The 27,564-nt window shown below is 34.1% G+C and overlaps 1 protein-coding gene across 1 annotated transcript in view; it reads right to left on the reverse strand.

The window, feature by feature from the left end:
- Positions 1-27,564, reverse strand: part of Plxdc2 (plexin domain containing 2) — a 420,433-nt gene that overhangs the window by 92,958 nt on the left and 299,911 nt on the right. Inside the window, exons 6-7 of the mRNA XM_046423047.2 lie at positions 23,028-23,146; positions 7,598-7,697 (exon numbers count right to left, since the gene is read on the reverse strand). Coding sequence (XP_046279003.1) covers positions 7,598-7,697; positions 23,028-23,146 — 219 coding nt within the window. The remainder of the gene's footprint in view (positions 1-7,597; positions 7,698-23,027; positions 23,147-27,564) is intronic.

A 27,564-nucleotide genomic window follows, 5' to 3' on the forward strand; every position in this document is an offset into this window, starting at 1 on the left:
TTATTAAATATAATTTTCTTCCAAAAATAAAAGATTGTCACTTCATTGAATGAAATTTGATAAAAATATAAGATTTCTTCATCTTAAAATAAAATTTCTCTCTCTCTCTCTCTCTCTCTCTCACACACACACACACTCTCTCTCTCTCTCTCTCTCTCTCTCTCTCTCTCTCTCTCACACACACATACTCAAACACATAACATTTAGTGCTAAGTCACTAAATTTTTTGGTCCTCATGTGAAAAATAAAAAAAAAAACCTATATTTTTAACAACCAAAACACCCTGTAGCAAAATTCAACTGGAAAAGTTAATGTGTAGGCATATTTATAAATGTGTAAAATGAATATTAATTAAAAATAGAAATAGTCTCTGTGTGGTAGGAAACTGTAAGTTAAAACAGAAATACTTCTTATGTAATAGGGGGAAAGTAATAAATAATTAAGGTGAGGAAAAACATAAATTCAAAAGCAAATATGAAATAGAAAAGTAGAAAATCTAACATATGAAGTTGTAATTTAAAATAAACAGGCAGATGAGGCTGTGTAGAAAAATTTGACTTTTAGATTGCTTTTGAGTATTGCCTGGGATTATTTCCTGTATCTTTTAGATTAAAGCAACTGCAGAGTGGAGTTCAGCAAGAAACTTTTTATTCACTGTTTTGAATAAAATAGAAGCACATTAAATTGGACTTTTCTTTTTATACTAATTAATCCTGTTATTTATAAAATAACCATAAACACACATTTATTAAATGAATATTTCAAAGCCTTGAAATTTTAATAATGTATTAAGATACTTTTTGTGAATTTAAGATTTTATATTAGAAATAACATAATTCAAATTTAATAAATCAATTGTATAACAACTTTAAATTGATAATTTTTTTCTTCTCAGAATTCAGTATGAATGAAATATGAATGAATGAATGCATAAATAAATAAATAAATAAATTTTATTAAAAGAAACAGCTTGCCTACAAGTTCTGGGAAGAAATCTTTTCGATTCATAGAAACTCAGAAAAATTCTCAAATGTGTTAAAATTGATTGATCAGTGATTTCTAATGTCCTCCAAATTTTGAAACTTTTACTTCTCCATCATAATCAAGTCAGGGTGAATATATAGAATATGTTAGAAATGTATGAATTAAAATAATAAGATATCACTTTGCAAAATGTTATTCATCAGAGGCTATTCCTTTCCCTCAAATATCATGGTTTCCATTTATCCCTTTTTGGAGTTTTTATGATTTCGTAAATACTTGAGAAGCGTCTAACCTAATGAAATTGTGCCGTAAAGGGAAGCAATTTTATCTTCTGCAGAATTAATAATTTTGAAGGGCTTTCTATTTGAAGGAGAGCAAAGGTAAGATGAGACAACTTACTGAAGATTTATGGATTGATCTGGCCTCAAATGAATGAAAAACCTGATAACTTTGAAAAAAGCAAATGAGGCTCAGTACATCTGAAAGGGCTTGAAATGGATTCTATAAAATATTATGAAAGAAAAAAATACTTTTAAGTTTCTCCATGATTGTCTGTTTTCCATAGTTTTGATCACATGTTAAAAAATTATACTTGCTGAGTAATTATAATGGATGTGTTCAATCACCAAATGAAAAGTAAGAATTATTTTCTACAGGGAAAATCAGGCATAATGGTTATAGTTTAAAAATTTGCCACTTAATCATATCTAATATTGTAAGGCTTTATAAAAAGCAAAGGATAAAGAAGGAATGTTATGGGTAGCTATCATACTTGAAATTCCAATGTAATTATTTTATTTAAATATGTGTTTATGGTCTATTGATGGAAGACACATGTGGCTATTTAATGTAAATGTAATTAATTACACCCAATTTAATAAAAACAAAAATTCAAATTCTCAGGCTTGCTAGCCACAGTGCAAGTGCACAGTATCCATCTAGATCCTGCTAAAAGGGTCAGATTCAAAACACAATCAGAAGCACAGGAAAATCTTTGGAAGAGCACATTGATCTATGCTATTATTTCTTTAAGAATTCAAGCTTAAAATATTTTGTATATTAATAACCAGAACTCTTTTTTCTTGTTTAGTAATGTGATTTTATTGACACCCTAAATAATTTTGGTCAACTTATTTGAAAAATCATCACATGGTCCGGAAGCTCTATAAAATAAGTCCACATGTGCCAAATTATATACAAATATTCCTGAGAGTTCAATGATCTTTTAAGAAATTGTCAAATATATTTGCTCTGCAAGTTAATTGTCAGTTCTATTTCTGAAGATGTTCATGGAGAGTGTGAAATAATAACCTAGAAAGCAAAGGCATGGTGTAGCAGGAACAATGTCAATAAATTTAAAGGAGCAGATGCTAATGAGAAAGGACTTGCCATTAAGAAAATACCAAGTGCAGGTGAGCAGAATAAAGTGGAATATTCTCAGGGATTCAGAAACAGTTACTACTATGACTTGTAGTAGAGCCATTCAAGTTAGGTCACTTACTATCCCTCTTGGTTTCTATTGTTAGAATTCTGCAAGTGTGTGTTACAGCCACTTTCTCACTACTAAAATAACACAGCCTTAAATTTTTCAAATGGAAGAACCACATGGCATAGATTTTAAGGGTTTCTTGCTGGAAATGCTATGCTCATTAAGCTCAGAGGGTAGAGAAATCATGGCGATATGATGTGGAAGTTCACTCAGCACCTAGAGGTTAGAATTCAAAATACTAAATTGAAGGAGAGACCTAAGTGGTACTAGGAAGAATCATGCTTGTATCCGGAAAGAACTCTGCAGTATGCGCAAAAGGATTTGAAAGGACATAAGCTGAGACTGAGAAGGAATTTCTTAAGGCTAGCTATTTAACAAACGTTATGAAAAGTATAAATGATCTATGACTATATGAAAATATTAAAAGTTTCTGGCAATCAAAAGACAATTAGAGCAACAATGCAATACTAAGTACTGCTTATCAAATTTTCAAAGTTTAAAAAATGATATTATCTGAAAAGGGGTATTTAATATAATGCTCATAGGAGAGGCTATTGGTACATTTACATAAAACAGTTTGTCAAATACATACAAAACACTATCAGCACTAAACATCTACAAATTCTTTTTAAAGAATCAAATACATGTAAAAATTTATAAACAAGAATGCTCAGCATTGTTAAATTATTATGAGAAATAATATATAGACCAATTAGTGAAGGAAAAGTTTACGTATATTATGAAATAAAGGGATTTGTTGTAGCTATTAATATTTTATAAAAATTGTCAGGCACAGTGGCTCACACCTGTAATCCCAGTGGCTCGGGAAGTTGAGGCAGGAGAATCACAAGTTCAAAGTCAGCCTCAGCAATAGCGAGGCACTAAGCAACTGAGTGAGACCCTGTCTCTAAATAAAATACAAAATAGGGCTGGTGATGTGGCTTAGTGGTCAACTGCCCCTGAGTTCAATCCTGGTACCCTCCCCAAAATATATTTTAGACAAATATTTAACAGTGTAGAAAAAAAAGTGTTGTATATTTTAAGGGAAAAACAGGCTACAAAAATATTTATAGCATAATGCCACTTTTCTTTGTGTGCATGAATACTGTAAATGAAAAACAAGACACAGATACATGAAAATATTGTTAACTCTTTTTTAGTATATCTTCTTTTTTCTTCTTTATGTTTTCCATTATTTTTAAATTCCCCTGAATTCAAATGCACTATGCTTCTAATGGTATTAAATGTACATTTATATTCATATTTCTGAAATGAATAACTGAAGGCATTACATGGAGACTCTTTTTCTATATGTTTCTGTAGAGATTGAAACAACTGATTTCTGGGATATTTTTCTGTCCCTAAAGTATCACAGAAATATTTTATGAAAAACAGAAAGTGATTTAGAGGCACAAGACCACACTGCAGAAACATACTAAAGTTACAAGGAGACACTAAAAAAAACAAAAACAAAAACAAAAACAAAAAAACCTACACAATGTCATAATCAGACCAACTGAGAGTTCCCTCTTGACACTGAGTCCAAGTGATATTTTGGAAATTCCTTGTGGGCCCACTCCAAAGGGCACCCAGGCTGGGTGATGACATCTGTCATTATTACTGTCACCTAAAGTGATGCTGATAATGGGGGAAAGAGCACTGCTCGCCACGTCCAAGCACACTGATTACTTTGTGTCAGTTGCTGCAGACTCAATACACACTGTATTAGGTACCAAGATGCTCATTATACATATAAAGAGAATTGTAGGAATTAAATAATAAATTCAGGGCCTCATGACCAATATTCACATTACAACATCCCTTATACATTTTATCTTTCATTTGATTTTTTTAATTATAAATATTGATTTTACCATATGCTTTTTAATTTGGGGGGAAGAGGAAAGAGTGAATAATTTTCCTTATAACTTTGGAACTATTTATCAGTTCACTAAAAACTCATGAACTTATTGGATAGAAAACCAGCCACTTTAATTAATTATGCTCAAAAAGTTAACTGAAACAATTTATAATTTGGAAGTTTTTTTTGTTTTGTTTTGTTTTGTTTTGTTTTGGTACTGGGGATTGAACTTAGGGTCAATTAACCACTGAGCCACATCCTCAGCCCTTTTTTTTTGTATTTTATTTAGAGACAGGGTCTCAATGAGTTGCTTAGCAGTTTGCTAAGTTGCTGAGGCTGGCATGGAACTCATGATCCTCCTGCCTCAGCCTCCCAAGTGGGGATTTCCTGCATGCTCATGGCACCCAGCTTGGAAGCCATTAAAAACTAAAGAAAAAAAAAATGAAGTTTTTGCTGTTGTTGATGATGATGATGGGTAGGGATAAAGCTTAGTTATAAATAAATAAAAACATTTACAGCTTATTGACTGCTTGATCAAATCTTCACCAAATCTGATAAGAATGGTATAGTAATGATGATTCCATTGAGAAAAATTAGTCTCAATGCTGTGACCCACATTTTCATGCTGTCATGGCTTGGTTGTACCAAAATCCTGGGTTCTATACCCCATGTAACTAAAATAGTTAAAAGGACAGAAAATTGATCTTATGAGAATCAGATTCAATGCAATGCTTCTTGGAATACAGAAGAAATGAGATTGCCCATTACTTGCCTAATGGTCTACTGTTCCCTAAATCCACTCAGGGAAAGAGAAAGAAAAATTCATAACAAAAATAAAAATATTTAAATTCCCTGCAAGGGCTACTTGAAATAGCAACAGTTGTGAAATGTGAACAGAATGTTGTAAAGAACTTAAATATTTCCTTAAGTTCTAATTGTACAAATAAGAACATACAGATATCTAGTCATCTTATTTCTCAAGAAAAAAAATAATAACTTGTATTATACCAACCTGGGGTTATCCAAATTTCTGGCATAAATAATTTTTTTTTCTTTTTAGGTGAGAATTCAATGCAATATATTTCTACTCTTACACAGAAGCTCATATAACAGACACTGTTGCACTTTTTGAAGTGGGAACAGGTTTTTAGGGAGATTAAAATTTTCTGTTCCTGAAGTGAATTTTAAGTAGAACACATCAATTCTAATTTTCTTGATTCAATATGGTCTCATCTAATGGCAGAGAGGGGAGCATCAGAGACTCAGAATTTCCTTTCCTTCTTGGCTAATTTTCTCAGGATTGAATAGTAAGGTCAATAGGAAATATGAATTCCATCCTAAGCAAACAAAAATATCTGAGAGAAGATTTTCTCTGAATTCAAGTCCCAGTAATCTTTTAAGTTGAATGCTGAGTCCTGAATGTTAGACATAATCTAGTATCAAAATTCATATGAATTTTGCCGATTTATATGATAAAATTTACATTTGGGAAGATATTTTTTCCCTAAAATTTAACAGTTATCCTTTTACAGCAAAACAAAGCATCCAAAATTTGCATTTTGAAACCTTGACTTCTAAGTACAGTTTTATCCTAGAGAATACACATAAAACTTCCATATTAAAATATATTTGTTAAAAATTATCTTGTACTTTGCTGTTTTTTCCCCCTCTCTCAACAACAATACATCAAGATAGCAATGTGGAATAAAATACTTTCTGAGCAAGCTACAAATAAAATTCTTCCCAGCATAGAAAGAACCAACAAATAAACTAAAACTAGTGTTTCCTTTCTCTTGTGCAATAATTGACTCAAGTCATGCTTGATTTAACACCTCTGAATGGAATAATGTGAGAACACTCCTCCCCAAACAGAAGCCAACCTTGGCTCTCCCAGGGCTCAGCCTCTTATTTAAGAGCTCTGTCAGGATGCCTTTATGTTGCCTGCACATACTAATATATCCTTGTTTTGTACTCCATGCAATTTAGTTTCTGGAAAATCTGCCTCAATTTAACAATTCCCTTGGATATTACCTCCCACAAATTCTAAGCTAACAAGGGGAAACACCAAAGAAGATGCACGTTCATATCTGAATGCCATTCTTAACTTAGATAGCCCTTATAACATTTCCAGCCAATCCATCGCTCTGAAAAGTCTAGTTTCCACCCCATTTACTTTCTGTGTTTGAGAGATGACATAATTAAGCAGAATCAGCTCAAGTCAAGACCGAACAGCATACACATGTGATAAATTGAGTCTACGGCTATAATGAAATAAAAGAAGAAAAGATCTTTTGAACAAAAGGGAAAGAAATGATCTAATCTTGAGATATATTTTATTGCCCGTTGCTTTTAAATAAGCACATTTAGGACCCAAATAAACAAAAATCCCAGTACTAACACCCTGAGCATTCTTCAGTACTGTTCTGGAAGTAAAGGAGGTTGAAAAAACTGAGATGGTTTCAAAAGATAGCTATTTACACAGTCAGAATAGCTACGAAATGCAGTTCACATTTTGACATTTTCCTTCCTTTTTTCTATCCTCCCTCCATCCCTCCCTCTCTTTTGGTGTTGGGGATGAACTCAGGGTGTCCTACATGAGGAGAATTTTCTCTACCACAGATCTGGACACCAAGCAACATGATTTTCTAACATCATGAACGGTTGTCCAAAATAACACATACATTTTAATTCTACAACATATAAACTAGACTAGATAGGTAAGAATGATTTAAGAGGGGAGGATACATGTCACATGTCTTTTCTGGTAGGTCTAACTTCACTCAAACTCTCATTTATTTAAATTTATACTTATTATTTCATTTTCCTTTAATCTCTCAAACAGTCTTAAACTAGTTAAATACACAATAGCCCAAAGTTGATTTTCTTCTCATCAACTTATTTTAAATAAATAAATAAACATAGAAAATCATAGACCTATCAATCAAATAATCTGTCACTGTTATAGTTATTAGTTGATAAAAGAACTATCTCTGCTCAACCCAGCCAACTATCTCAAAGAATCCAAAAGTGCCCATTCTTGCCTGAGCTATTCAATTCCTACTCACCTATATTTATTAGTTCAAGGGTAATGGAGATAGCCAAACCCAATAGGAGTTATAAACTACACAGTATAATTAACAAGCAGCAATTAGCTAAGTGATTTTTTTTTTTTTTTGGTCCAGTTACATCTGCCTGAGATCAATTTTCTTATAATTTACCCTCACAGAAGGCTCACACTTTGCAATTACCCTTCTTCTACATACTGGGGATTTGTTGGATCCTGTGGACAACGACAAAAGCGTCAGACAGCCCCACTTTCACGGGATGATTGGTTGAACTTATCTGTGTGACCAAGACAGGAATCTGGAAAAGAAAAAGCAGATTACTTGTGTTAGACCTGAATTTCCTTTAGGCATTCGGAGTGGGATCATCTTGCTCCACGCACAAAATTGGGTGACAGAGATGAGGGAGTAGAGGAGGAGCAGGAAACACAGAAGACAGATATATGATGCCTCAAGGTAACATCAATTTAGAGACATTTGATGAGTTAGAGACAAGAGAGTTCCTAGACCTAGAGATGGTTGCTTGAGATGGAAAACCATAGATTTTCAACCAATTTAACTGATTCTCCATGCTACAAACTTACCACACAAAGAGTTAAACCATGAAAGCATTTGGTGTTGGCTATAATGTCAAGAATAGAGATTCTTCTCTTACTAATTGTTTTCCTAATTGATTTTATTTCATGTTTATTTTCATGTAGTTTAAACTAAGATCTTATTTACACGTGGAGTTCTAGACTTAAAACCTAGAACAAATGATGTAAGTACACTACTGAATATATACTAAAGAATATCATCATTGATTACCATATTATAGAAGTCCCATATGATACATTATTGACTTAAATCGTTAAGTTTAGTGAATGTGGATGGATGTTGAGTTTCTCCAGTCTTGTTGAAACACTTAGGAAAAACTAAGTGAGACATCTCAAGGTCACATTACCTAAATTTGAATCATTAAGAGAATCAAAAGTCTGAATATGACATACACTTCATTTGAAAAGTTAGGAAACATTGATCATATACCAAAAATGGTGCAATAGTTAATAAATGATACACCCTTGTGGAGCCTATTTCCTAGATGAAGAGAAGATTCCACTGAAAATAGGATTACTCTCTTTACTACCAGTTTTATAGAAATAAAAATGGTAATAAAACCATCTTCAATAAGTAAACGGACAAGAGAGAAAATCTGAAGAATAAATGCACCATTTTTTTTATGTTGCAAAAGCATATTGTGGGCCATCTGTGGGTAATTCATCAAAGAACATGTTTGATCAGCCATTGTCCTACAAGCCATCATCAACAGCATAGCACCAGGAAGGAAGGGAGCTGAGTTGGAAGACAGATATAATAAAGACCACATTGCTCATTTCACCCGGTGATATCATGAAATTGCAAAAGGGCTATTTTGTTAGATTTGACAAATTAAGAAGAAATTTTACTGCTTCTGAAATGTGTGGAATTATTTTGAAATAAATTAATGGAAAATAATAGTTTCCCTGTTTGTACTATTTCGATCCTCTCTTTAAAAATGGTAAAGTATCATAAATTTCATCTCAGTATCCCCAGTTTTAATCAACATCCAGAAATATTCTGATATTTGCACGACAGAAACATACAAAACAAAATCAACCAAAGATTTATGTCCCTAAAAATCCGTCTGCTAAACCAAAGCCTGATATACTTTATGTAGTCGCTTACTAAACCACACTCAACCTTAATAGATGTACTCTCCCTCTTAATGGTTATTCCTATAGTTTGGATAAGGAACATCCACCCAAAGTCCATGTGTTAAAGGCTGGGTTTCCAGGGTGACAATATTGAGAGGTGTTAGAACCTTTAGGACATAGGGCCTAATGGAGATCCTCAGGTCATTTGGTGCCTTCCATCCAAGGAAATTGTGGGACTCTCACTCTTCTTCCCTTTTACATCCTCATTGATGAGCTAGGTAATCTGGCTGTACCACATGCTCCTCCCCATTGCCATCTGGCATTCCCTTTAGAGGCCCAAAGCAATGAGTCCATCTTATCTTGGACTGGAAACTCCAAACTGTGTTTCAAAATAAACCTATTTTTTAAGTTAATTATCTCAGATATTTTGTTACAGTAACAGAAAACTGATGAACAGAGGTATTAGATTGTTACAGATTCAGGAGTGCTGATATAAATCTAACTTATATTTATAAGTCAGACTCTCATTTAAGGAAGAAAAGACAAAAGGATAGAAAGACATACATAAAAAAAAATCCCAAGTTATATTTTATTCATCCTAATAAAACAAAGTCATTCAATGGTTAGGATACTGTTCCTGAATGCCTGCTCAGAAGCAAGTATGAAAGCTTTGTTACTGGTATTTATCACTGGCTTTCATTCTCCAGCACTACGACTGTAGTTTTCCTTTGCAAGTTACAGAATACTTTACCAGATTACTCTGCAATAATTTGTTGTATTTCCTTTTATCCAATTTTCATAACAGAATTTGGGCTTATATTAGCATCACTTGAAAAACACTATTATGCTGTTATGAATGCCATGTGTCTACCCCAGACCTTATTTTTCAGATCCTATTTCTTTGCTCCTATAACCTTCCCAGCACTGTGTCCTCCCTTCAGATTAGGCATTCCACCTTTTTACCTCTCTTCATCTTTCATTCTGATTTTGTTTTCTCCCTCTCTTTCCTTCCTTTCACCCACTTCCTTTGTATTTAGTCTCCACGTCCAACCCTCTTCTCCAGTGCTTTTATTCTGGGGTGGATTGATTACACGGATGGCCTCAATCCAGACTCTTTTCTAACTTTGCAATGTTCTCTCCCTCTGACTCGATGCTCAGTCATATGGCAAAAGAAGACAACCACAAACATGAAGCAAAAAAGAAGCTTGAAAAGTGCTTGCAAATTTCTATTTCCTCTCTTGGAAACTTGCCACAGCTAGAGAAGGTACCCTGCTGCTCAGCTGAATGCATGGGAGAGACACAGGAAGGAAACCTTTCTTTCCAATAGGGAGCACCTTTGACCAGCCAGCTCCCAGAATATCCACCAGTAAACGGCTGGCACTCAAAGGTCCAGTAAAGATCAGTGTAACTACCAACCTAATCCATAGGTATCTTATGGGAAATAAGAAATGGAGTTGGGGTAAGCCGCTACATGGGAGGATGAGTTGTTACATAGCAATACTGATCAATACATTCTTTGCTAAAGATCAAGTAGCGAATACAAATTCCTGTGCGTGTTTCTGCATAAGTTGATGTGGCATTCTTCCTCCTAGTTTTCTTGGAATCAGATAAATCTCTCTCTATGTGCAGTGAAACTGGAAAGATAGGAATGTTCCAGTGGTAAAGTTTCATTTTCTATACCCACCCCCATATTTTTCTACATTTCTTTTATCGTCCAGTGTATTCTTTGGTCTGTGAATTATAAAAGCTAAGAATGATATGTATAAGTAAACTAGATGAAGATTTATTTAACCTGAGGAAAATCCATTCAAAACCCAACTTGATAGCCTTAAGGTGTACTTAATGTTCTATTACTGAAAATTATCTGATGAATTGACTAACCCTCTAGGAAGATCATTGTAGACAACTGTAAGACTCTTTTAATCCTCAAACTGTTATTTCCCTCTACTGAATGATTTTGATGTTTTGAAGTTTCAATAAGTAAATTGTTAACAATGATCCAAACAAAAACTATAAGGAAAGATATTCTGGCCATCTATAAAAAGGCAGAATTAGGTAGAAACCATCATTTGTAGTTAAGGGGTGCATTCTAAATTGCTACCAATTTTGAAAATTTACATGTTTACGAGCCAATGACTTCTGAATACCAATTCTGACACACCGCTCTCCTCTAATATTTAAAGGTCTCAATTCTGAGTCTTAATATGAGAGTACAGAGTAGAAAAAATGAGAATAATGTCAACTACAAAGAAAGTATTTCCCCCCAAAAGACATATATACTGTTCATGCTGCTTGATGAAATAGGAAAAATTTATTAATTCATCAGATATTAATTCAACAGATATCCTTATTTTGGACACTGTAGTTACAGCAGAGAATAAAACAAAGATCTTGCTTTCAGAAAGTTCTAGGGTAAAATAGATATTAAAACAAGTAATTATAAAAAAAATAGAGTATGTGACAAGGTGCTTAGTACTATGAAGTCAACTGGGTGGAGAGTTAAGGATGGGAATATTTATTGGAAAGGACAGTCACTAAGGATCCCTCTAATAAAGTGACTTTCCAGAAGAAACTCAAAAGAAATAAGAGTCTGCCTTGTGGTTACTCAGGGAACCACTCTGGGTAGAGGCACCAGCACATGTGAAGGGCTTGTCTGAATTGCTTTGGGTGTGCTTTGGGAATTGAAATGTCATCTCCATGGATGGGGCAAAAGTAGTAACCAAGTATGTTAAAAAAGTTAGGAGATAGTGGGGCGGATCATAAGGGGTATGTATTCCTTGCAAGCCATGGCATAGGATTTTATTCCAAAAAATACAGGAAGTTTTGGAGAGGTTTAAGTAGAGGAAAGGAATTGCTTCAGGTTTAAAAAAAATACTAGCTTTTTGTGATCAAGACTGTAGGGGAAAAACGGAGTCAGAAAAACTAGTTAGGAGTGTATCATAGTTGTCCAGGTAGGACATGGGTGGCTTGGACTACACTATTGTAATAAAAGAGGCAAAAAAGACAGAAAGCTGAATTTTGAATGAATTGTTTAGGTACTTATGAATTTAATAAGGCCAGTGAAGTAAAAAGGAGGGTAGAGGGTATTATCAAGAAAAGTGTATGTTTCATCAGGAATGCTGTGTTGTCCAGCTTCAGGGGACTCATTCACCTCAGTCCAACAGAAGAAAATCCTTTGGGTGTCCATAGAGCAACTCAAGCAGCTCTAGAGATCAGAACCAAAGTGTACAGAGGTGGAGAGGACCAGGAGAAGGGTGCAGAAGGACCATCACTTTATGGCAATATGAGTGACTTCAAATGTATTTCTTTAAAATTTCAGAGAGTTCACTAGTAAGAGACTAGGGTTTCTAAAACTCTCAATTTTTGTCCTGAATAAATATTAAAATGAATATACACAAGGAGCTCTCAATTCCTTCCATTTGCCTAGAAACTGCCCAAGCCTTTTATGAAATGATTACATCTCAGGTTTTTAAAAGGAGAAAAAACCCAAAAACTCTTTTTGCCCATTGAGTTAATACTTAATATTGTCAAAGGTCAGTGATGGGCAACACCAGGATTCTGCAGAGGTTTCCTACAAAAGCTCTCTGGCCTCTCCCTGCCTGACATTCTCATATCTTCCTTACTCTACCTTCTTGGGTTGTATTCTTTTTACTTTAAAATATCTATGAATATCAAGTAATCTGGACGAGTTCCGAGGGAGCAAGGCAGAAGAGCCTGTAGGTTTGCCTGTCAGTATAAATTAGAGACTAGTAGGATGAATTAGGAGAACTATTAAAAGCCACATTTAAAATATACCCTTTTGTACACTCATGCATACATTGCTGGTGGGACTGCAAATTGGTGCAAGCACTCTGGAAATCAGTATGGATATTCCTCAGAAAACTTAGACCATTTGACCCAGTTATTTCACTTCTTGGTATATACCCAAAGGACTTAAAATCAGCATACTAAAGTGGCACAGCCACATCCATGGTTACAGTAGCTCAATTCACAGTAGCTAAGCTATGCAACCAACCTAGGTGCCCTACAACAGATGAATGGATAAAGAAAATGTGGTATATATACACGTTGAAATATTACTCAGACATAAAAAAGAATGACTTTATGATTTTGCTGGTAAACGGATGAATCTGGAGACTATTATACTAAACAAAATAAGCCAATCTCCCAAAACCAAAGGTGGAAAGTTCTCGCTGATATTCGGATGCTAATTTACAACAAGGTGGGAAGGGGTAGAATAGAAGTATAGTAGATTAGACAAGGAGGAATGGAAGGAAGGGATAGGGGAAAGGAATAGGAAAGACAGTGGAATAAATCTCACATAACTTTCCTACATAGAGATATGAATACACTACAGTGAATCTCTACATCATGTATAACCACAGACTGGGAGCCAAATTAAAATAACATGTGCTCCATGTCTGTATACATAAGTTAAATTATATTCTACTGTCATGTACAACTAAAAAGAACACAAAAAGTATAAAAATGAGCCATTTCATGACTAATATCAATGAAGCAATTGTGTATGAGATGTGTATTTGTGTGTGTGCATGTATGTGTGTGCACGCAAATAAACTGTTAAGAATTGTAGCCAGTATTGGGCAAAAATGAGTTCAAGAATGGGGTGTGCCGTATTGTCATGATCATCCATTCCACAGAGGACTCTGTATTTACAAGGATATGAAGTACCAAAGTCAGTGCATCCCTGCTAAAAAAGATGTGAAAGTACTAAAAATCTAAAAAGTTTGATTAAGGGGAGCTCAATTTTTAATCTTTTCTACATACAAATTTATATTCACCCTCAAAATGTCTGCTGAGTCAGCTAAACTGCAGATGCCAGTAAGCCAATAGGAAATAATAAAAACTGCACTATGGAAGTTTTTTCTTTCTTTGAAACATCTTCATTATCTTTGAATGCTTATGGTAGTTGCCCTTTTATGATTAGAACAAAGCTAAATTTTCACTGGGCCTCTGTATGATGAGAATTATAAATTTTAGAGATCTGGTTTTGTAATGACACTCATTCTACAACACAGACAGTGTTGTTGCTAGTCAAAATATGCTTCTGTGTTGACTTACAGAAGCATTCATAAATTCCTTTCTCAAAACATTTTATTATTTTTTTCGATTTTATAAGTTACAGATAAGGTTATTATTTGGCATAAATTTTCTACAAATGATATATTGGAGCAACGTAAACAGAGAAGCTAGAAGAGGTTACAATGGCTAGACAAAATTAAAGCAGGAAAAGATAATTAAAAGAGTAAACAACAGTGGGGCAGACTACCCTGCCCTTTGGAAGAAGAAGCTTCAGCAACAAGAGCTGCTCTCTCCTGCACACTGCAGTATCATTCCCCAGGACACAGGGGCCAACACAACCCCTAGAACATGAGCTTTTATGTCTGCCTCTCAAACAGGGAGATAACAGCATGAGCTTAAATGAGAGGTAATGGAATTTTATTTTCTTCTGTCCTCTGCTCTGCCCAGCAAACCTCGCCAAAACATTCATTTGTTTCCATTATGGGCCCTGTTATCAATCTAATGGGCAGCACAGTATCTCAGCAAGAGCTTGATTGTATAGTATCTGTTCCAAAGGGTGAATCATATGCCTAGTGGAATTTAACTGGAAAAGAATTATTCTAAACCAATTTTTGGTCACTTGCTAATCAGCAATATGGCATTTAGTTGCTTAACATTAACAACAACCACAAGGAAACTCAGGGAAAAATCAAAGCTTTCTAATTTATCCACTCTTCCCTGCATTTAACCCTTAACTTCCTAACTCATATTCCTTAAATGTCTGGCTTCTGCATTATTCAGTACAGAATCTGATATTAAAAGTCAAGCTACCTTCAGTTATTAACAAAACAGCACATAAAGGCAAAAACATTAATGCTGAGTTGCCAACAAACTACTTGGTATTTATTTATTTTTTCTGTAGTGCTGTGGATTGAACCCAGTGCCTCACACAAGCACATGAAATTGATAAGTCAAATGAGCCCCTGTATGCAAAGGACTCTAAACATCATCTCTACACAAAATAGTGGGGCCTTGGAATAAGAAAGAAGAAAATGGTGGAGGAGAAATTAGATAAGCACATTCTAAATACATTTTTTCAGCCACATTTTGTCATATAGAAATCCAAGCTAAGTGCTTCGAGGGCTTCAGATGACTGAAGGAAAAATGTCTACATTTTTATTTAGCATCTTGTAATACTTAAATGTTAGTGACATATTTATTTTCCAAATGGGTATACACACACACACAAACAATATAGAAACATGCACAATCAGGATGAGCTCCAATGCAAAGATTACTCACTACTGAATGGAAAAACTAGAGTTTGAGCTTCATGCAGGAAAGGACAGGGAAGCGGTGTCCACCAACCCAAGCAACTTGGCTCAAAACAGAAAAACCCATGGTGGGGACTTCTCCTGGGATAACAGATAGATAAGGGAGCTTGCCTACACATGGCCTGGAAATAAACACTGAAGGGAAAGAAAGAAGGCTGAGAAAACTCTACACCCTAGGATTGGGGTAGACCCATGGAGTGCTGATCAGGCCTTTAACCCCAGGGACAAGGGGGCTCTCTGGTTATGGAACATCAGGGCAGGAAGACTGGATATAGCCGTATGATCAGCAGAACACTCACTCCATGAAATAAACCTCTCAATACAGAGTTATGAAAACTTGTGCTGTAAATGGGTAATAATGAGTGTAAGGCATTCCACTATTGCCATGCATGTAAAATATGAGAGAGAGAGAGAGAGAGAGAGAGAGAGAGAGAGAGAGAGAGAGAGTGAGGCTTGAAAAGACAAAGTAAAGAAAAAGTACCCAGAAAGATATCACATAAATTCCCAAGGGTCCACATAGCCAGTTAATGGCAGAATCACCACTACAATAGATTTTCTATTCCTAAAATTATTTTCTCTAGAACATTGATTTTTCTACCTTGCTACTTTATTTATTTACTTATTTTTTATTCACAATATTTATTATTGGAACATAATGAAGGAACAACCATTCAATTTGTCATTTTTTTACTATAGAAAGTAAATTGAAAAATTAACATGTCAGAAGCTTTTATATGTGTCATACCTAAAAATAAAATACATCCAAACATGCAAATGAATCAGATCCTAAGTAAAGGTATGTAGGTAAAATTTTAATATTTCACATATTTAATACAGGGAAGTTCTATAACATAAAACCATCGGTGTCTGCCATTTCCTTAGAATTATTTAAGAGTTTTTGTTAGAGTTTGGATCTCAATGTCCTCCAGAGGCTTGTGTGTTGAATGATTTTTATCCAATGCAGCAATGTTCAGAGGTGGGATTTTTAGGAAGTAATTTAGATCATGATGGCTCTGACTTCATCAGTGGATTAATCCATTTGATAAATAAATAATGTGAATAGATGATTGGGAAGTGGTAAAAATAGTAAGAGGTGGAACCTAGCTGGAGGAAGTAGGTCAATGGAGATATGCCCTGGAAGGGTGTATTTTGCTCCTGGTCCATTCCTTCCCCACCCCCATGTCTCTCCCCTGGCCCTCTCTCCTCTCTCTTTCTTTTTCTCATGTTCTTCTGCCATGATCCATGATGATCTGCCTCACCACAGGCCCATAGCAATACAGCCAGCCCCAATCATGGACTAAAACCTCTAAAACTGTGAACTAAAATAGATCTTTCCTCTTTTCAAGTTCTTTATGTCAGGTACTTCATCATAAGGATGGAAAGATGATTAACATATTTTTTAAATCAGCTTTTGTAATATGTTTGTAATATATATGTGTGTAAGTGTATACACATATATAAAACTTTTTCTATTCGCAAGTTTGTAAAGTTTCTTGGATAATATTTCTATTCACACATTTGTAAAGTTTCTTTGGTACTGGGGATTGAAACCAGTAGGTGCTTAACCACTGAGCTACATCCCTAGACCTTTTTATTTTTTATTTTGAGAGAAGATCATGCTAAGTCGTTTTTGGCCTTGCTAAATTGATGTGTCCTTGAACCTTTGTTACTCATGCCTGAACCTCCCTAGCATTGAAGGTACTTCACTGCACCAGGCTGCTTCTTTCAATTTTTTTAAAATAAAAATTAATAAGATAAATGCTTTGGAAGGCAAATCACTTTTACCTTACTCCCAAGTTGCAAATTCAGTATGATAATGACCACCCAAGACATATGGCTGTGGGTAACCCAATGAGAGAACCAGTATATACATAAGTACACACACACACACACACACACACAACATATTATATTCACACATGTCAAACATTCTCACTTATACAGCAATAGTCATAGAAGATGAGTTATTTTATACCTAAATGACGGTGGTCTCACTATTCATTTTTGGCCTCTCTTACTCTCTTGAATTTCTTTTTCTCACAAATTCTGCAAGTTCAGCAAGTATTCATCTTTTAATTCTTTCAAGCTGATAACCACGAATGAGGGTCATGACAGTTTAAATAAGAGAAATAGTCTTCAAAGAAATTTTTAAAATGTGTTAAGGACCCCATTGAAACCTGCAACAAATTGGTAATGGTGATTTATTAACAATATACTCTCCCACAGAAGCAGTAAATGTTACACTGAGGAACATTAGTTTTAAGTACTTAAATGGTAGAATAGATTAAAAAGTGATTTTACTTAATAAATAGTAAAGTTCCTCTCTATTGACCTCCTGTAGAATTTGCAGTTGAAGTAGAGGGTAAAGTATTCACAAAGAAAATGGCCAGAATAAGGTGACTCCCACACTAGGCATTTGTTCTATATGGTTTTCTTCTGTCACCTTACATGGATCACATGACTTTATTTTTTAATTAGATTATTCTAAATTAATGACGATTCTTGTTCTTCACATGAGCCGGTGTAAGAAAAATAACCAAATTCGCACTACACACAAAAAGAATTACATCCTTTCCTAGTCTGCATCTAGAGTAACAGAAAATTCCAGATGTGTCAGGTGAAGAGAGATGAAGCAGGTCAGAGGAAGTGTAGCTTGAAAACTGTGATGGTGTGCTGTGATAGGCAGCACCAAGGACTGGAAAGAATTTGACTTCAAATCTCTAATGTTTTGGGAATAAAAAAATTTTCCTTGTATCATCAATAGATCAGGAATTTCAGTTCAAATCCATTGTAATCATCACTATTCAACAGCAGTTAAAATAATATAAAGATTCTGGGTTCTAGGGTCATACTTAGTTATTAACAGATTAGGAAATGTGAATTTGAGTTTCCAAATTCTACTTTCTTAGAAAATGAGCTATTTCTTTTAACACAGGTACAGCTTCTTCTTTTCTTTCTCTTTTGGTACTGGGGATTGAAACAGGTGGGTGCTTTCCCACTGAGCTGCATCCTCCGCCCTTTTTATTTTTTATTTTGAGAGAAGGTCTTGCTAAGTTGTTTTGGGCCTTGCTAATTGCTGAGTCTGTCCTTGAACTTATGTTACTCATGCCTGAACCTCCCAAGTCACTGGGATTATAGGTGGGCTCCACTGCACCAGGCTGCTTCTTTCCATTTTTTTAAATTAAAAATTAATAAGATAAATGCTTTAGAAGGCAAATCACTCTTACCTTACTCCCAAGTTGCTAATTCAGTATGATAATGACCACCCAAGAAAGATGGCTGTGGAAAACCAAATGAGAGAACCAGTTCATTCATAGAGAAAAAGAGTTTCAGGGAAGCATGCAGGTATAGGGGTCAGACTTATAGGCTCTGGAGTTTTATTTTTTCAGTTGATCTTTGTTCACTAATTATAGGGAAACTATTTAGTCTTTCTGGGTATTTCAGTTTTCTTCTCTGTAAATGACAAGTAGCTACCTCTTGATTTTCATAAGATTGTGAGATCAAGTTTAAGCAGAGTTCAGTGCCTGGGGTATAGGAAGTGCTACAAAAATGCTAGTTTTTAAGTTTTTAAAACAAGCTCGGAGGTTGTTATTAAAAGTGAATTGGCAGATGAAGTTGCATAACACCATTTCTACAACTTAGATCGAGCAAGAAAGATGGACAAAATAAGAAAAGTTGAAGACATAAGGTGGTTAACAAAGAGCAAGGACTCAAAATGTCAAGAGCATTGAGAAGAGAAGGGAAACTAACTACAGAAGCAAAACAAACATCACCCATCAAAGGCATTTTCCCAGTAATAAGGAAGACTTAGAGACCAAGAAGGTAACTGGAACTTCAGCCTGCCTTCAGGATCTGAGGAAAGATTAGGCATTCAAGGCCATTCAGGTGAAAGCTCCATCAATACTCAGGCCTTTGGTAGAAATCCCTAAAGGACTACACTCTAAGAGTGAGGGCTAATCAGAAGTGTACTATCTTCACAAGGACAGATGCTCAACATGGCGTGAGCTTAGCCCTTCACTGATAAAATTAATCTGTCCTATCCTAACTGGAAACAAACAAGCAAAACAGTAAATCCTTTCTAGAGAAAGAAAATAGTATCTGCAACTTCAAGAGCATCTCTCTAGCATCTTGTAAATGATGTCCAAAAATACTTAGCACACAAAGAGATCAATGAATGAAAGTGCAGAGGGGGAAAAATAAGAAAATGGATAATAGAAACAGATTCACAGGAAATCCAGATATTAATCAGTCACAAACTTTAAGAGAACTGTTATTAATATATTCAAGGAAATAGAGGACAACATTTTCGATTTCATCAGGTGATTAAATCCACAATTTAATTGGTAAAAGACACAAATGGATATAATAAAATTGAAAGAAAGGGTAAAATACAGTGAAAAGTTGGTAAATTTGAAAGAAATGAAAATGTTAAGGTATCTTTCTTTCTGATGAAGACTTTAGACTTCATCCTAAGTAATTATATCTTTAAAAATTAACTAAAATAAATGGCTGTCTTACAATAAGGGTCTATAACTTAAGATAGGATTTCAAATATTTGGTTGAATAAAATAAAGCTATAATCTGGAAGAAATGACTTAATTATTTAAAGGAGTTCATGCTTACATTACACCTCTCACCGTAGGTTCACAGAGGACAGTTGGATGTTGGTGAAGGAACACAGTGGTGGCACCTCCCTATCTCAATCCCATCACAAGTCAGATGATATCAGGAGTAAAAAATGCCTTTTCTAATTCCTTGATCACTCTTTAGTCTGCACTGTGAAAAACAATCATGTTGGGAAAATAACTACATTAGGAGCATGGCCCAATTGGAGGTCATTTGGTTACTGTGGGGCTGGCAAGCTGAGAGTTACTAAACGAAAAATAATTAAATGCTGGATGAAATCATCTGAGAGCAGTGAAAGACAAATTTGTTTTAATAAATTTATCTCATAAATTGCAAATTTTAATCTACAGTTTAACCAAATCCTGTATTTTTTGTGTTTTGTGTAATAATTTTTCTTCTCACACAAAAGATAATACCATCGAACAAAGCTGACATTGGCTTGCAAGGAGCAATTTATTATAAAAGGAATCACACTTACTTTGCTCTCTCTAATTTCAGTTCTGTAATTTTAGCCTGGACAGGAACACAAAATATTACTTCTTATATTATGTTCCTTCAATTTGGTCCGCTTGAGAAATTAAGTAGGAATACCTCTACTGAGTATACTTGTATTTGTGGAATATGATGGGGTCTAGTCAAAAGACTATTAAACAGAAAACATTGAGAAATACCTATTAGAAAACAAAAACAAGGCTCTGATTTGTGAGTTGATACACATAATCTCCTTGGGAGAGAACAAAGGTTGAGATGCCTTGGGATCACTGAATTAAGGCTTTTCCTCCTGGGTTTGACCTTAACTTGTTCTGTGACCTCAAACATGTCATTTAATGGCTCTGCCTCAGCTTGCTTAGCTATAAAATAATCATGTGTAACCTAATTCCATATTAAGCCACAAACATTTGTTGAACACCCTGTATGTGCTGGTGCTTTTAGAACACATTAAGAACACTAAGACTATAAGGATTGTGGATCAAACAGACACTGTAATCTATGTGTAAGCACTTTGTAAAGGATAATAAATCACACAAAGTATTATGTAATGCTAACATATGATTCTAAACATTTTTCTAAAAGTTTTAGGAACATCTGGCTCTCACCACAAATGCAAAGAAACTGTGACCTTGACAAAGATGACAAATAAAAATTCAGCTAAATAAAATGTATTGTTAAATTATTGGGGGGGAAAAGCAGAAAAGGGAAGAAGAAACTGCTTTTTGATCAGGGCTGAGGACAGGATAACAAGGCAAATAATAAAATAAAAATGATTTCTTTGAACTTTGAGTACAGAGGGTAAATAATTAACCGGACAGCAGTCTGGAAACACCAAAACAACATTAAGCTGCCTATCAGCTTAAGATTCTCTGTGACCAAACAGGAAAACCATAATGGAAAATTTTTCTTTGATTAAAGTGAAGAAAAAACAGTTTTTACAATGGCCCCAGAACAAAGGAAGAATAGAATCAACACACTCAGCAATGTGAGACCATCGGAGAGCAGCATAAATAAAAATGACAATAAAAACTAGAAAGAGAGAGACCACAATGAGAACACAAACCTGTGTTTTGACCAAGTCAGCAGTTGGTCAGATCTAAGACTTTAGACTTAGTGACCCTGATCTTTCCAGAAACTTTACCATTGTTGGTTACAACTATTGAAAACCAACATTCCTAAAGGTCACTCTGCCATCGCAGCAATATAGTAGATTAAAAGGAAAACTAGAAATGAGTGAGTCCTTTTGAGATTTCTCTCAACTTCTAGAGAATATGATACAAAAATATGGTAGGCTATAATATCAAAACAGCTCTGAGTGAAGAAGTATACAATAGGATACATCCTATATTATATTTTATTTACACTATTTCTCCCAGTGAATTAAAAATAAAAAAAAGTTTCACATGGGAAATCTCTTCAAACGAAGAGAAGCATCTGATACGGTCAGTAGACTTTTAGAAGTTGACCTATTTAGTAGAAATTGAACTATCTTTACTTTATGGAATAGATGACTTCAGAAGATTAAACCAAAACAGATAGTTTCTTGAGTATCAACATTCTTTTTTTATAATTAGGGATTTATTTCCTAAGAAAACTATGACTTCTCAACTGAAAAGAAGCTATGGCATCTGTATTATTATAAATATCCATTAATCTATGGGTTAATAACACCCACTATTAATTTACATTGTCAGGATCTGTCTCCTAACTACTGACTGCCTAAAACATTACATCTGTAGTTCTTGGAACTTTTTTTCCTATATTCTTTGTATAGTAGACCTTAATTACACTGGCAAAAGAATTTGAAATCAAACACACTTTTATTCTAGACTAAACATTTTTAAACTTGTTACAATTTAGTAAATTTTCATTTCTTTAGTTTTTTCCATTTTTTTTTTAAATGAATCAAGCCATAGGTTTAAGTTCCTCCTTTGTTTTTTTCCTGTTACTGAGGCTTCTAATTAATCATTCCTATCAGATTTCAATAAACATTAAAGGGATTGTAGGCACAGTTGTCCTGGAACTCTCAGTATTGGGTCACTGAGCTACGCATGTGTTCATGTTTACTTGTGCTTTAGGCATCAGAACAAAAAAAAAGTCACAGAAATTGACAAAGCAATTAAAAAAACAATAAAACTAAACTTTCAGGTATAGATGAGAAATATTTGAAAATTAGAATTTTTTTCTTAGAAATGTTTCACTATAATAACACTACAGTTATTTAATAATTGTATAAAATATGTGGGTCATAATGCCAATGACTTCAGAATACAAACTAAAACAATATCCCCAAAATGGACAATCATGACTACCCAGAAGATTAAAACACAAAACAAAATGTTTCTCTATTAAGCAAATGAAACCCATAGGTAAGAAAATTATTTGAAGTTCATGGCTGAAATATCCTGTACTTGACACTTGAAGAAAAAGGGTCATAGTCAAGGTCAAGGAGCAGGTAGAATATCAGTACATTACATCACTTACTTCTTTATATCCGAAGATGATGCGCCCATCCATGAGGAGAGTTGCCTGGAATGTGAAGCTTCCCAGGTTGTAATTATCCTGGAGATGAACGTGGTCCCACTGGACAACGAGGGCTGTGCCTACCGACCCCAGGCAACAGGCAGAAAGGCAATGAGAACAATACACGAATTAATTCTGGTGGGAACACTCAAACATTGATCTAGCCTTTAAATCCTGTGGTTGTGCCATTTCAGTTTTATGTGGTTAATTGGAATTTTGTTACTGAGATGGCATTGGAAGATTCTCTAAATATTTGGTGAAAAATCTAACCTCATACTGAGGTTTATATTGAGCCAACCCAGTGTGGGGGAATTTTGCCTTAGGAATTTCATTAATGTTAATGTGTACTATTTGCTTAAATTTCCATGAGACACTTTCAAAACCCAGCTCAAATTGATCAAATGAACTTCAAATACTTTTGACAAATGATGAGAAAGAAACACATTAAAAACATTCTTGACTTACTTATAAAAGACCTGAAAATGTCTTTTCCATTCTTAGAAATATACTCTTCCACACTGAAGAAGCCCCTTTACCACCAATGGGAATTTTCTTTGATTCAAAATGCCTTGCATTTTTGTCTTTGTTGGATTGCCTCCAGAGGCTGAAAGTTAGCTTAAAGGGACCTGGGCTAAGATTTCTGAAGCCCCCTTGCAGTACCCTGGGATGAAACTTCAGTGCTATATATTATATTCTGATGACTCAATCTGCCAGACTTCACTATGAAACTATTAACATGAAGTGTTATGTTGAAATGGATTAATAATTACCAGTCAGAATTCATATTTTGTTTTGACAGACACTGTATATTATCTATTGTTTTTTAAAGCAAACAAACAGAACAGCTAAGACTTGCTTAACTCTACATGCTAGATTTTCTCTTCTGTTAACAAAACAATCTTGTTTCCAAAAAATGTTGCATTACAAAGGAAAATCATAGCACTAAAAAAGTAAAACATATCCCCTGGCAGAACATATCTGATTTTTTTCCCTTCTGTTGTGTGGCAGAACTAATTTCCAGCAACCATTTTGTGCTGATAGTAATTTCTCTGAACTAATTGACAACTTTAAATACAAGTGTTAAAATATTTTGAATACCCAACTGGAAATCTCTAAAAAAATGTTTAAGTATAAAAATGCGTTTCTTCAGAGGCAAAACTTTATAAGTGGGGGATAAATGTTTTTGAACTGGACCTTGGTGCTTTTAGCCACAGGAAACATCCAACATATATCATTGTAATGGATGAACACTCAGGTCTTTTCCCTCCATGGGCACCTATAGAACTATACTATCATTTTTGGAAAAATTGGAAAAAGCTAGAAGATAATGCCAGTCAGGAAACATCCCATAATTTTATAAGTACAAGGGTTTCTGATCATGAAATGCCTTTCTTTTCTTTTGTTTTCCTCATATATCTCTGACCCTCAAGTTCTGGTCCTTCCTTATTTTCTAATTTCTATCACATCCTGGTAGTGCAGAGAAGAAGTAGAGAGCAGAAGATCTCGTTTCCTGTCCTGCCTCCACAGATCCTTCTGTGTAAGCGTGGACACAATTAACCTGCATAAACCTGTTGCCTCTTTTATAACATGAAAAGTATATAATTCTTGCCTTCAAGGAATTTCTGAATTTAATATAAGTAAAGATAGTGACCTTAACTTCTTTGTGAAAATGAGAGGTTAACATAAATAAACTAAATATCAGATCTGCTAGATCTCATTCTCTGCTAGATTTCAATAATGCTATTCCTAATATATTGTTAGTAGCAAGTTTCAAAAAATAACACTATTTGCAAATGTTGTTTTATATTATGTTACCACATGACTTCTCCAACAGTTGTGGATTTCAGTATATATAATACCAATGGAAAGATGACTGAGTATAAATGTTTTCATTAAATTTTAAAATAAGCAAAACATCTCTGTTCTGAGTTTATTTAAAATATTGCTTTCCATGCAATGCATTAGATAAGTGGACAGGAAAAACCTTTCCTTGGACAATTACGATGTAGCAGAATATACAGCCTAAAGAAATCCATGAACTAAAGAACTGAATTCACATTTCCAAAGAGCTGGGTGATCCACCTCCTGACACAGCCAATCTGAGCTGCTTCTCTGAAGTTATCTAAGCACCTAGATCACATGAGTGGCTAACCCATCTTAAATGCTTCCTGAAGCTGGACTTCCCTAACCATAATCAAATTACCTGATCAGTAATGGATGCCAACTTTGTTATCTCCCAAATAAAAACCAAAGTAGAATGAACTAATGTTATTTAAAGTCACTATCAACTTGAAATTTTCAGATTCTCTGCTAGATCAGGCTTTTTATCACTGGTAAGAATTATACTGTTATTGTTTGCTACCCATGAGTCATCAGATTATTTTTCTAATAAAAAGGATTACTTTTAATAGCTTTCTCCTTTTGTGCATTAATATTCTGTGACTCAGACAGCCATTATCATTCAGGCTGGCTGTAACAACTGGAAGCATCAACTCATAATTTTTTAAATCTAGTGCTTTTAATATTACAGAAATATCCTCTAAGAAGAAATTTTCTAATCTGCTGCTGTCTCCTCTAGAGATGCTTTGCTTGGCTAAATGCTGAGTTTCCCATCGTCAAACATTCTATCAATGATCCTAACCAATGGATGTTGAGAACATTTCATCAAGTTGCTATGTAAAATTCAAGGCTTTGTGAAAAGCATTTCAATATTTAAAAGTGTTTCACTCACTAAAATAAAAACAGCAATTTTCAGCTTTAAATATAATACTGTAGAAACTCAATATTTCTACTAGATGCTACACAGAAAATTATTTCAACAGGTAAAAGTATATTAATTCTTGAGTTATACTTTTATAACTCTTAGAAAGTAAAAACTCATCTTACATGTTTAATTTTTCATTTATTCATTCATTGAATATTCATTGTGACTAAGTGCCTATGAAGTCCTAACTCCAGGTCCTAGAAAAAAAATTTCTTAAGAATACTCAGTCTTTGTTTTCAAGGAATTTAGGGTTCAGTTGGAGTGGTATACATTAAATTTTAAAAGTTATTTAAATGAAAGTAAAATTGAAATATTAAGAGCATCATAGGGACTGAGTATATGAGAGAATATATAAGGGAGGAAGTTATTTAATATGACTATGATTTTGATGCTAATAATATACAAACTTAGTCAATAAAAACTTGTGCTCATGAATGAATGTCCTTAACATAACCTAGTAAGTGGTGGGGCTTAGCTAATAATGAACTATTATCAAGTCATTTCTTATTTACTTGTAATGGATGCCTAATATGATTCTGTGTGAAATCATGAAATGAGCTTCAGATAAAGTTTTGGGCTATAATTATGCCTCAAGTATACTTAAAATCTACTCAAACATCCTCAGGCATTAGAAACTCAAGAATTAAAACAACAACAACAACAACAACAACAACAAAACAAGGTAGAAGGGTTGATAGAATGTATCAGTTCTGAAAAAATAGGGAGAAATAATTATTATGGCTAATATATATATATATATATATATATATATATATATATATATATATATATATATAGTCATTTAATGTTGAATAGATTTTGCTGTCATTCAGATTGTTCTGTGGTTTTCCCAAGGTTTCCATCTAAGTAAGGTTAGTTTTTTTTTTCCTTTTTCTTTTTCTTTTGCTATTTTAACCTCTGATATGGCTCCACCTCACTCATTGTGATTTTTTTTTTTTCAAAATGATCTTCTTTCCCTAAGGCTACTGTCACCATCTAATCTATATCACCCACTAGTAATTTCTTCCTTGAACACCAGAAATAAGACAAAAGTAGAAATAAATCTGTTTACCCTAAAGGAGTCTACTATTTTCAGTGATGAAACTGTCATTTGACCAAATATATACTATTTTTGTATTCTAAAGAGTACAGAAATTTTTCTTTATTTTTTTCTAGTGCAAAAATCTTCTTTGCCTATAATTTTTTTTCTCTGCCAAGGAAATGTATAGCTAAAAATTTATTTATGCCTCCAAGATCTTGAATTTGTTATTTAGTAGCATTTAATGGCACATTATACATTTTCTCTACCTCGTATGTTCCCAAAAGAAATACAGGGATAGAACAAAGTCAAGACACTTGGTCAGTCTTAACAAGATCTATTTCATATTTTAAAATCAGGAAATTTTTATTTCTTAAGTATACTTTAAATAGCTACTACCTTACTTATTAAAAAGGTATGCTCATCTTATAGATACATAGAATTCATAAATTTAGGGAATTTAATATCCATATGACACCTCTACTTGAAGATCAGAATCAGCAGAGTTATACTTACTTGCATTTTTTTAAATAGGAAGGACTTATTAAAAATAGTAGCAAATAAATGCATCTGCTTTGTCTGAGGTACTGTCTATAGGAACTCATTTATTATAGTGAATAACAGAAGCCAATAAACATTGTTGAATGAGCAATTGAAGGAATAAATGAATGAATGTCTTTTGACCATGTACTTTA

Source organism: Marmota monax, unplaced genomic scaffold, assembly GCF_021218885.2.
Source record: "Marmota monax isolate L192 unplaced genomic scaffold, Marmota_monax_Labrador192_F-V1.1 WCK01_AAM20220418_F8-fsc00098, whole genome shotgun sequence".
Classification (NCBI taxonomy): Eukaryota; Metazoa; Chordata; class Mammalia; order Rodentia; family Sciuridae; genus Marmota; species Marmota monax.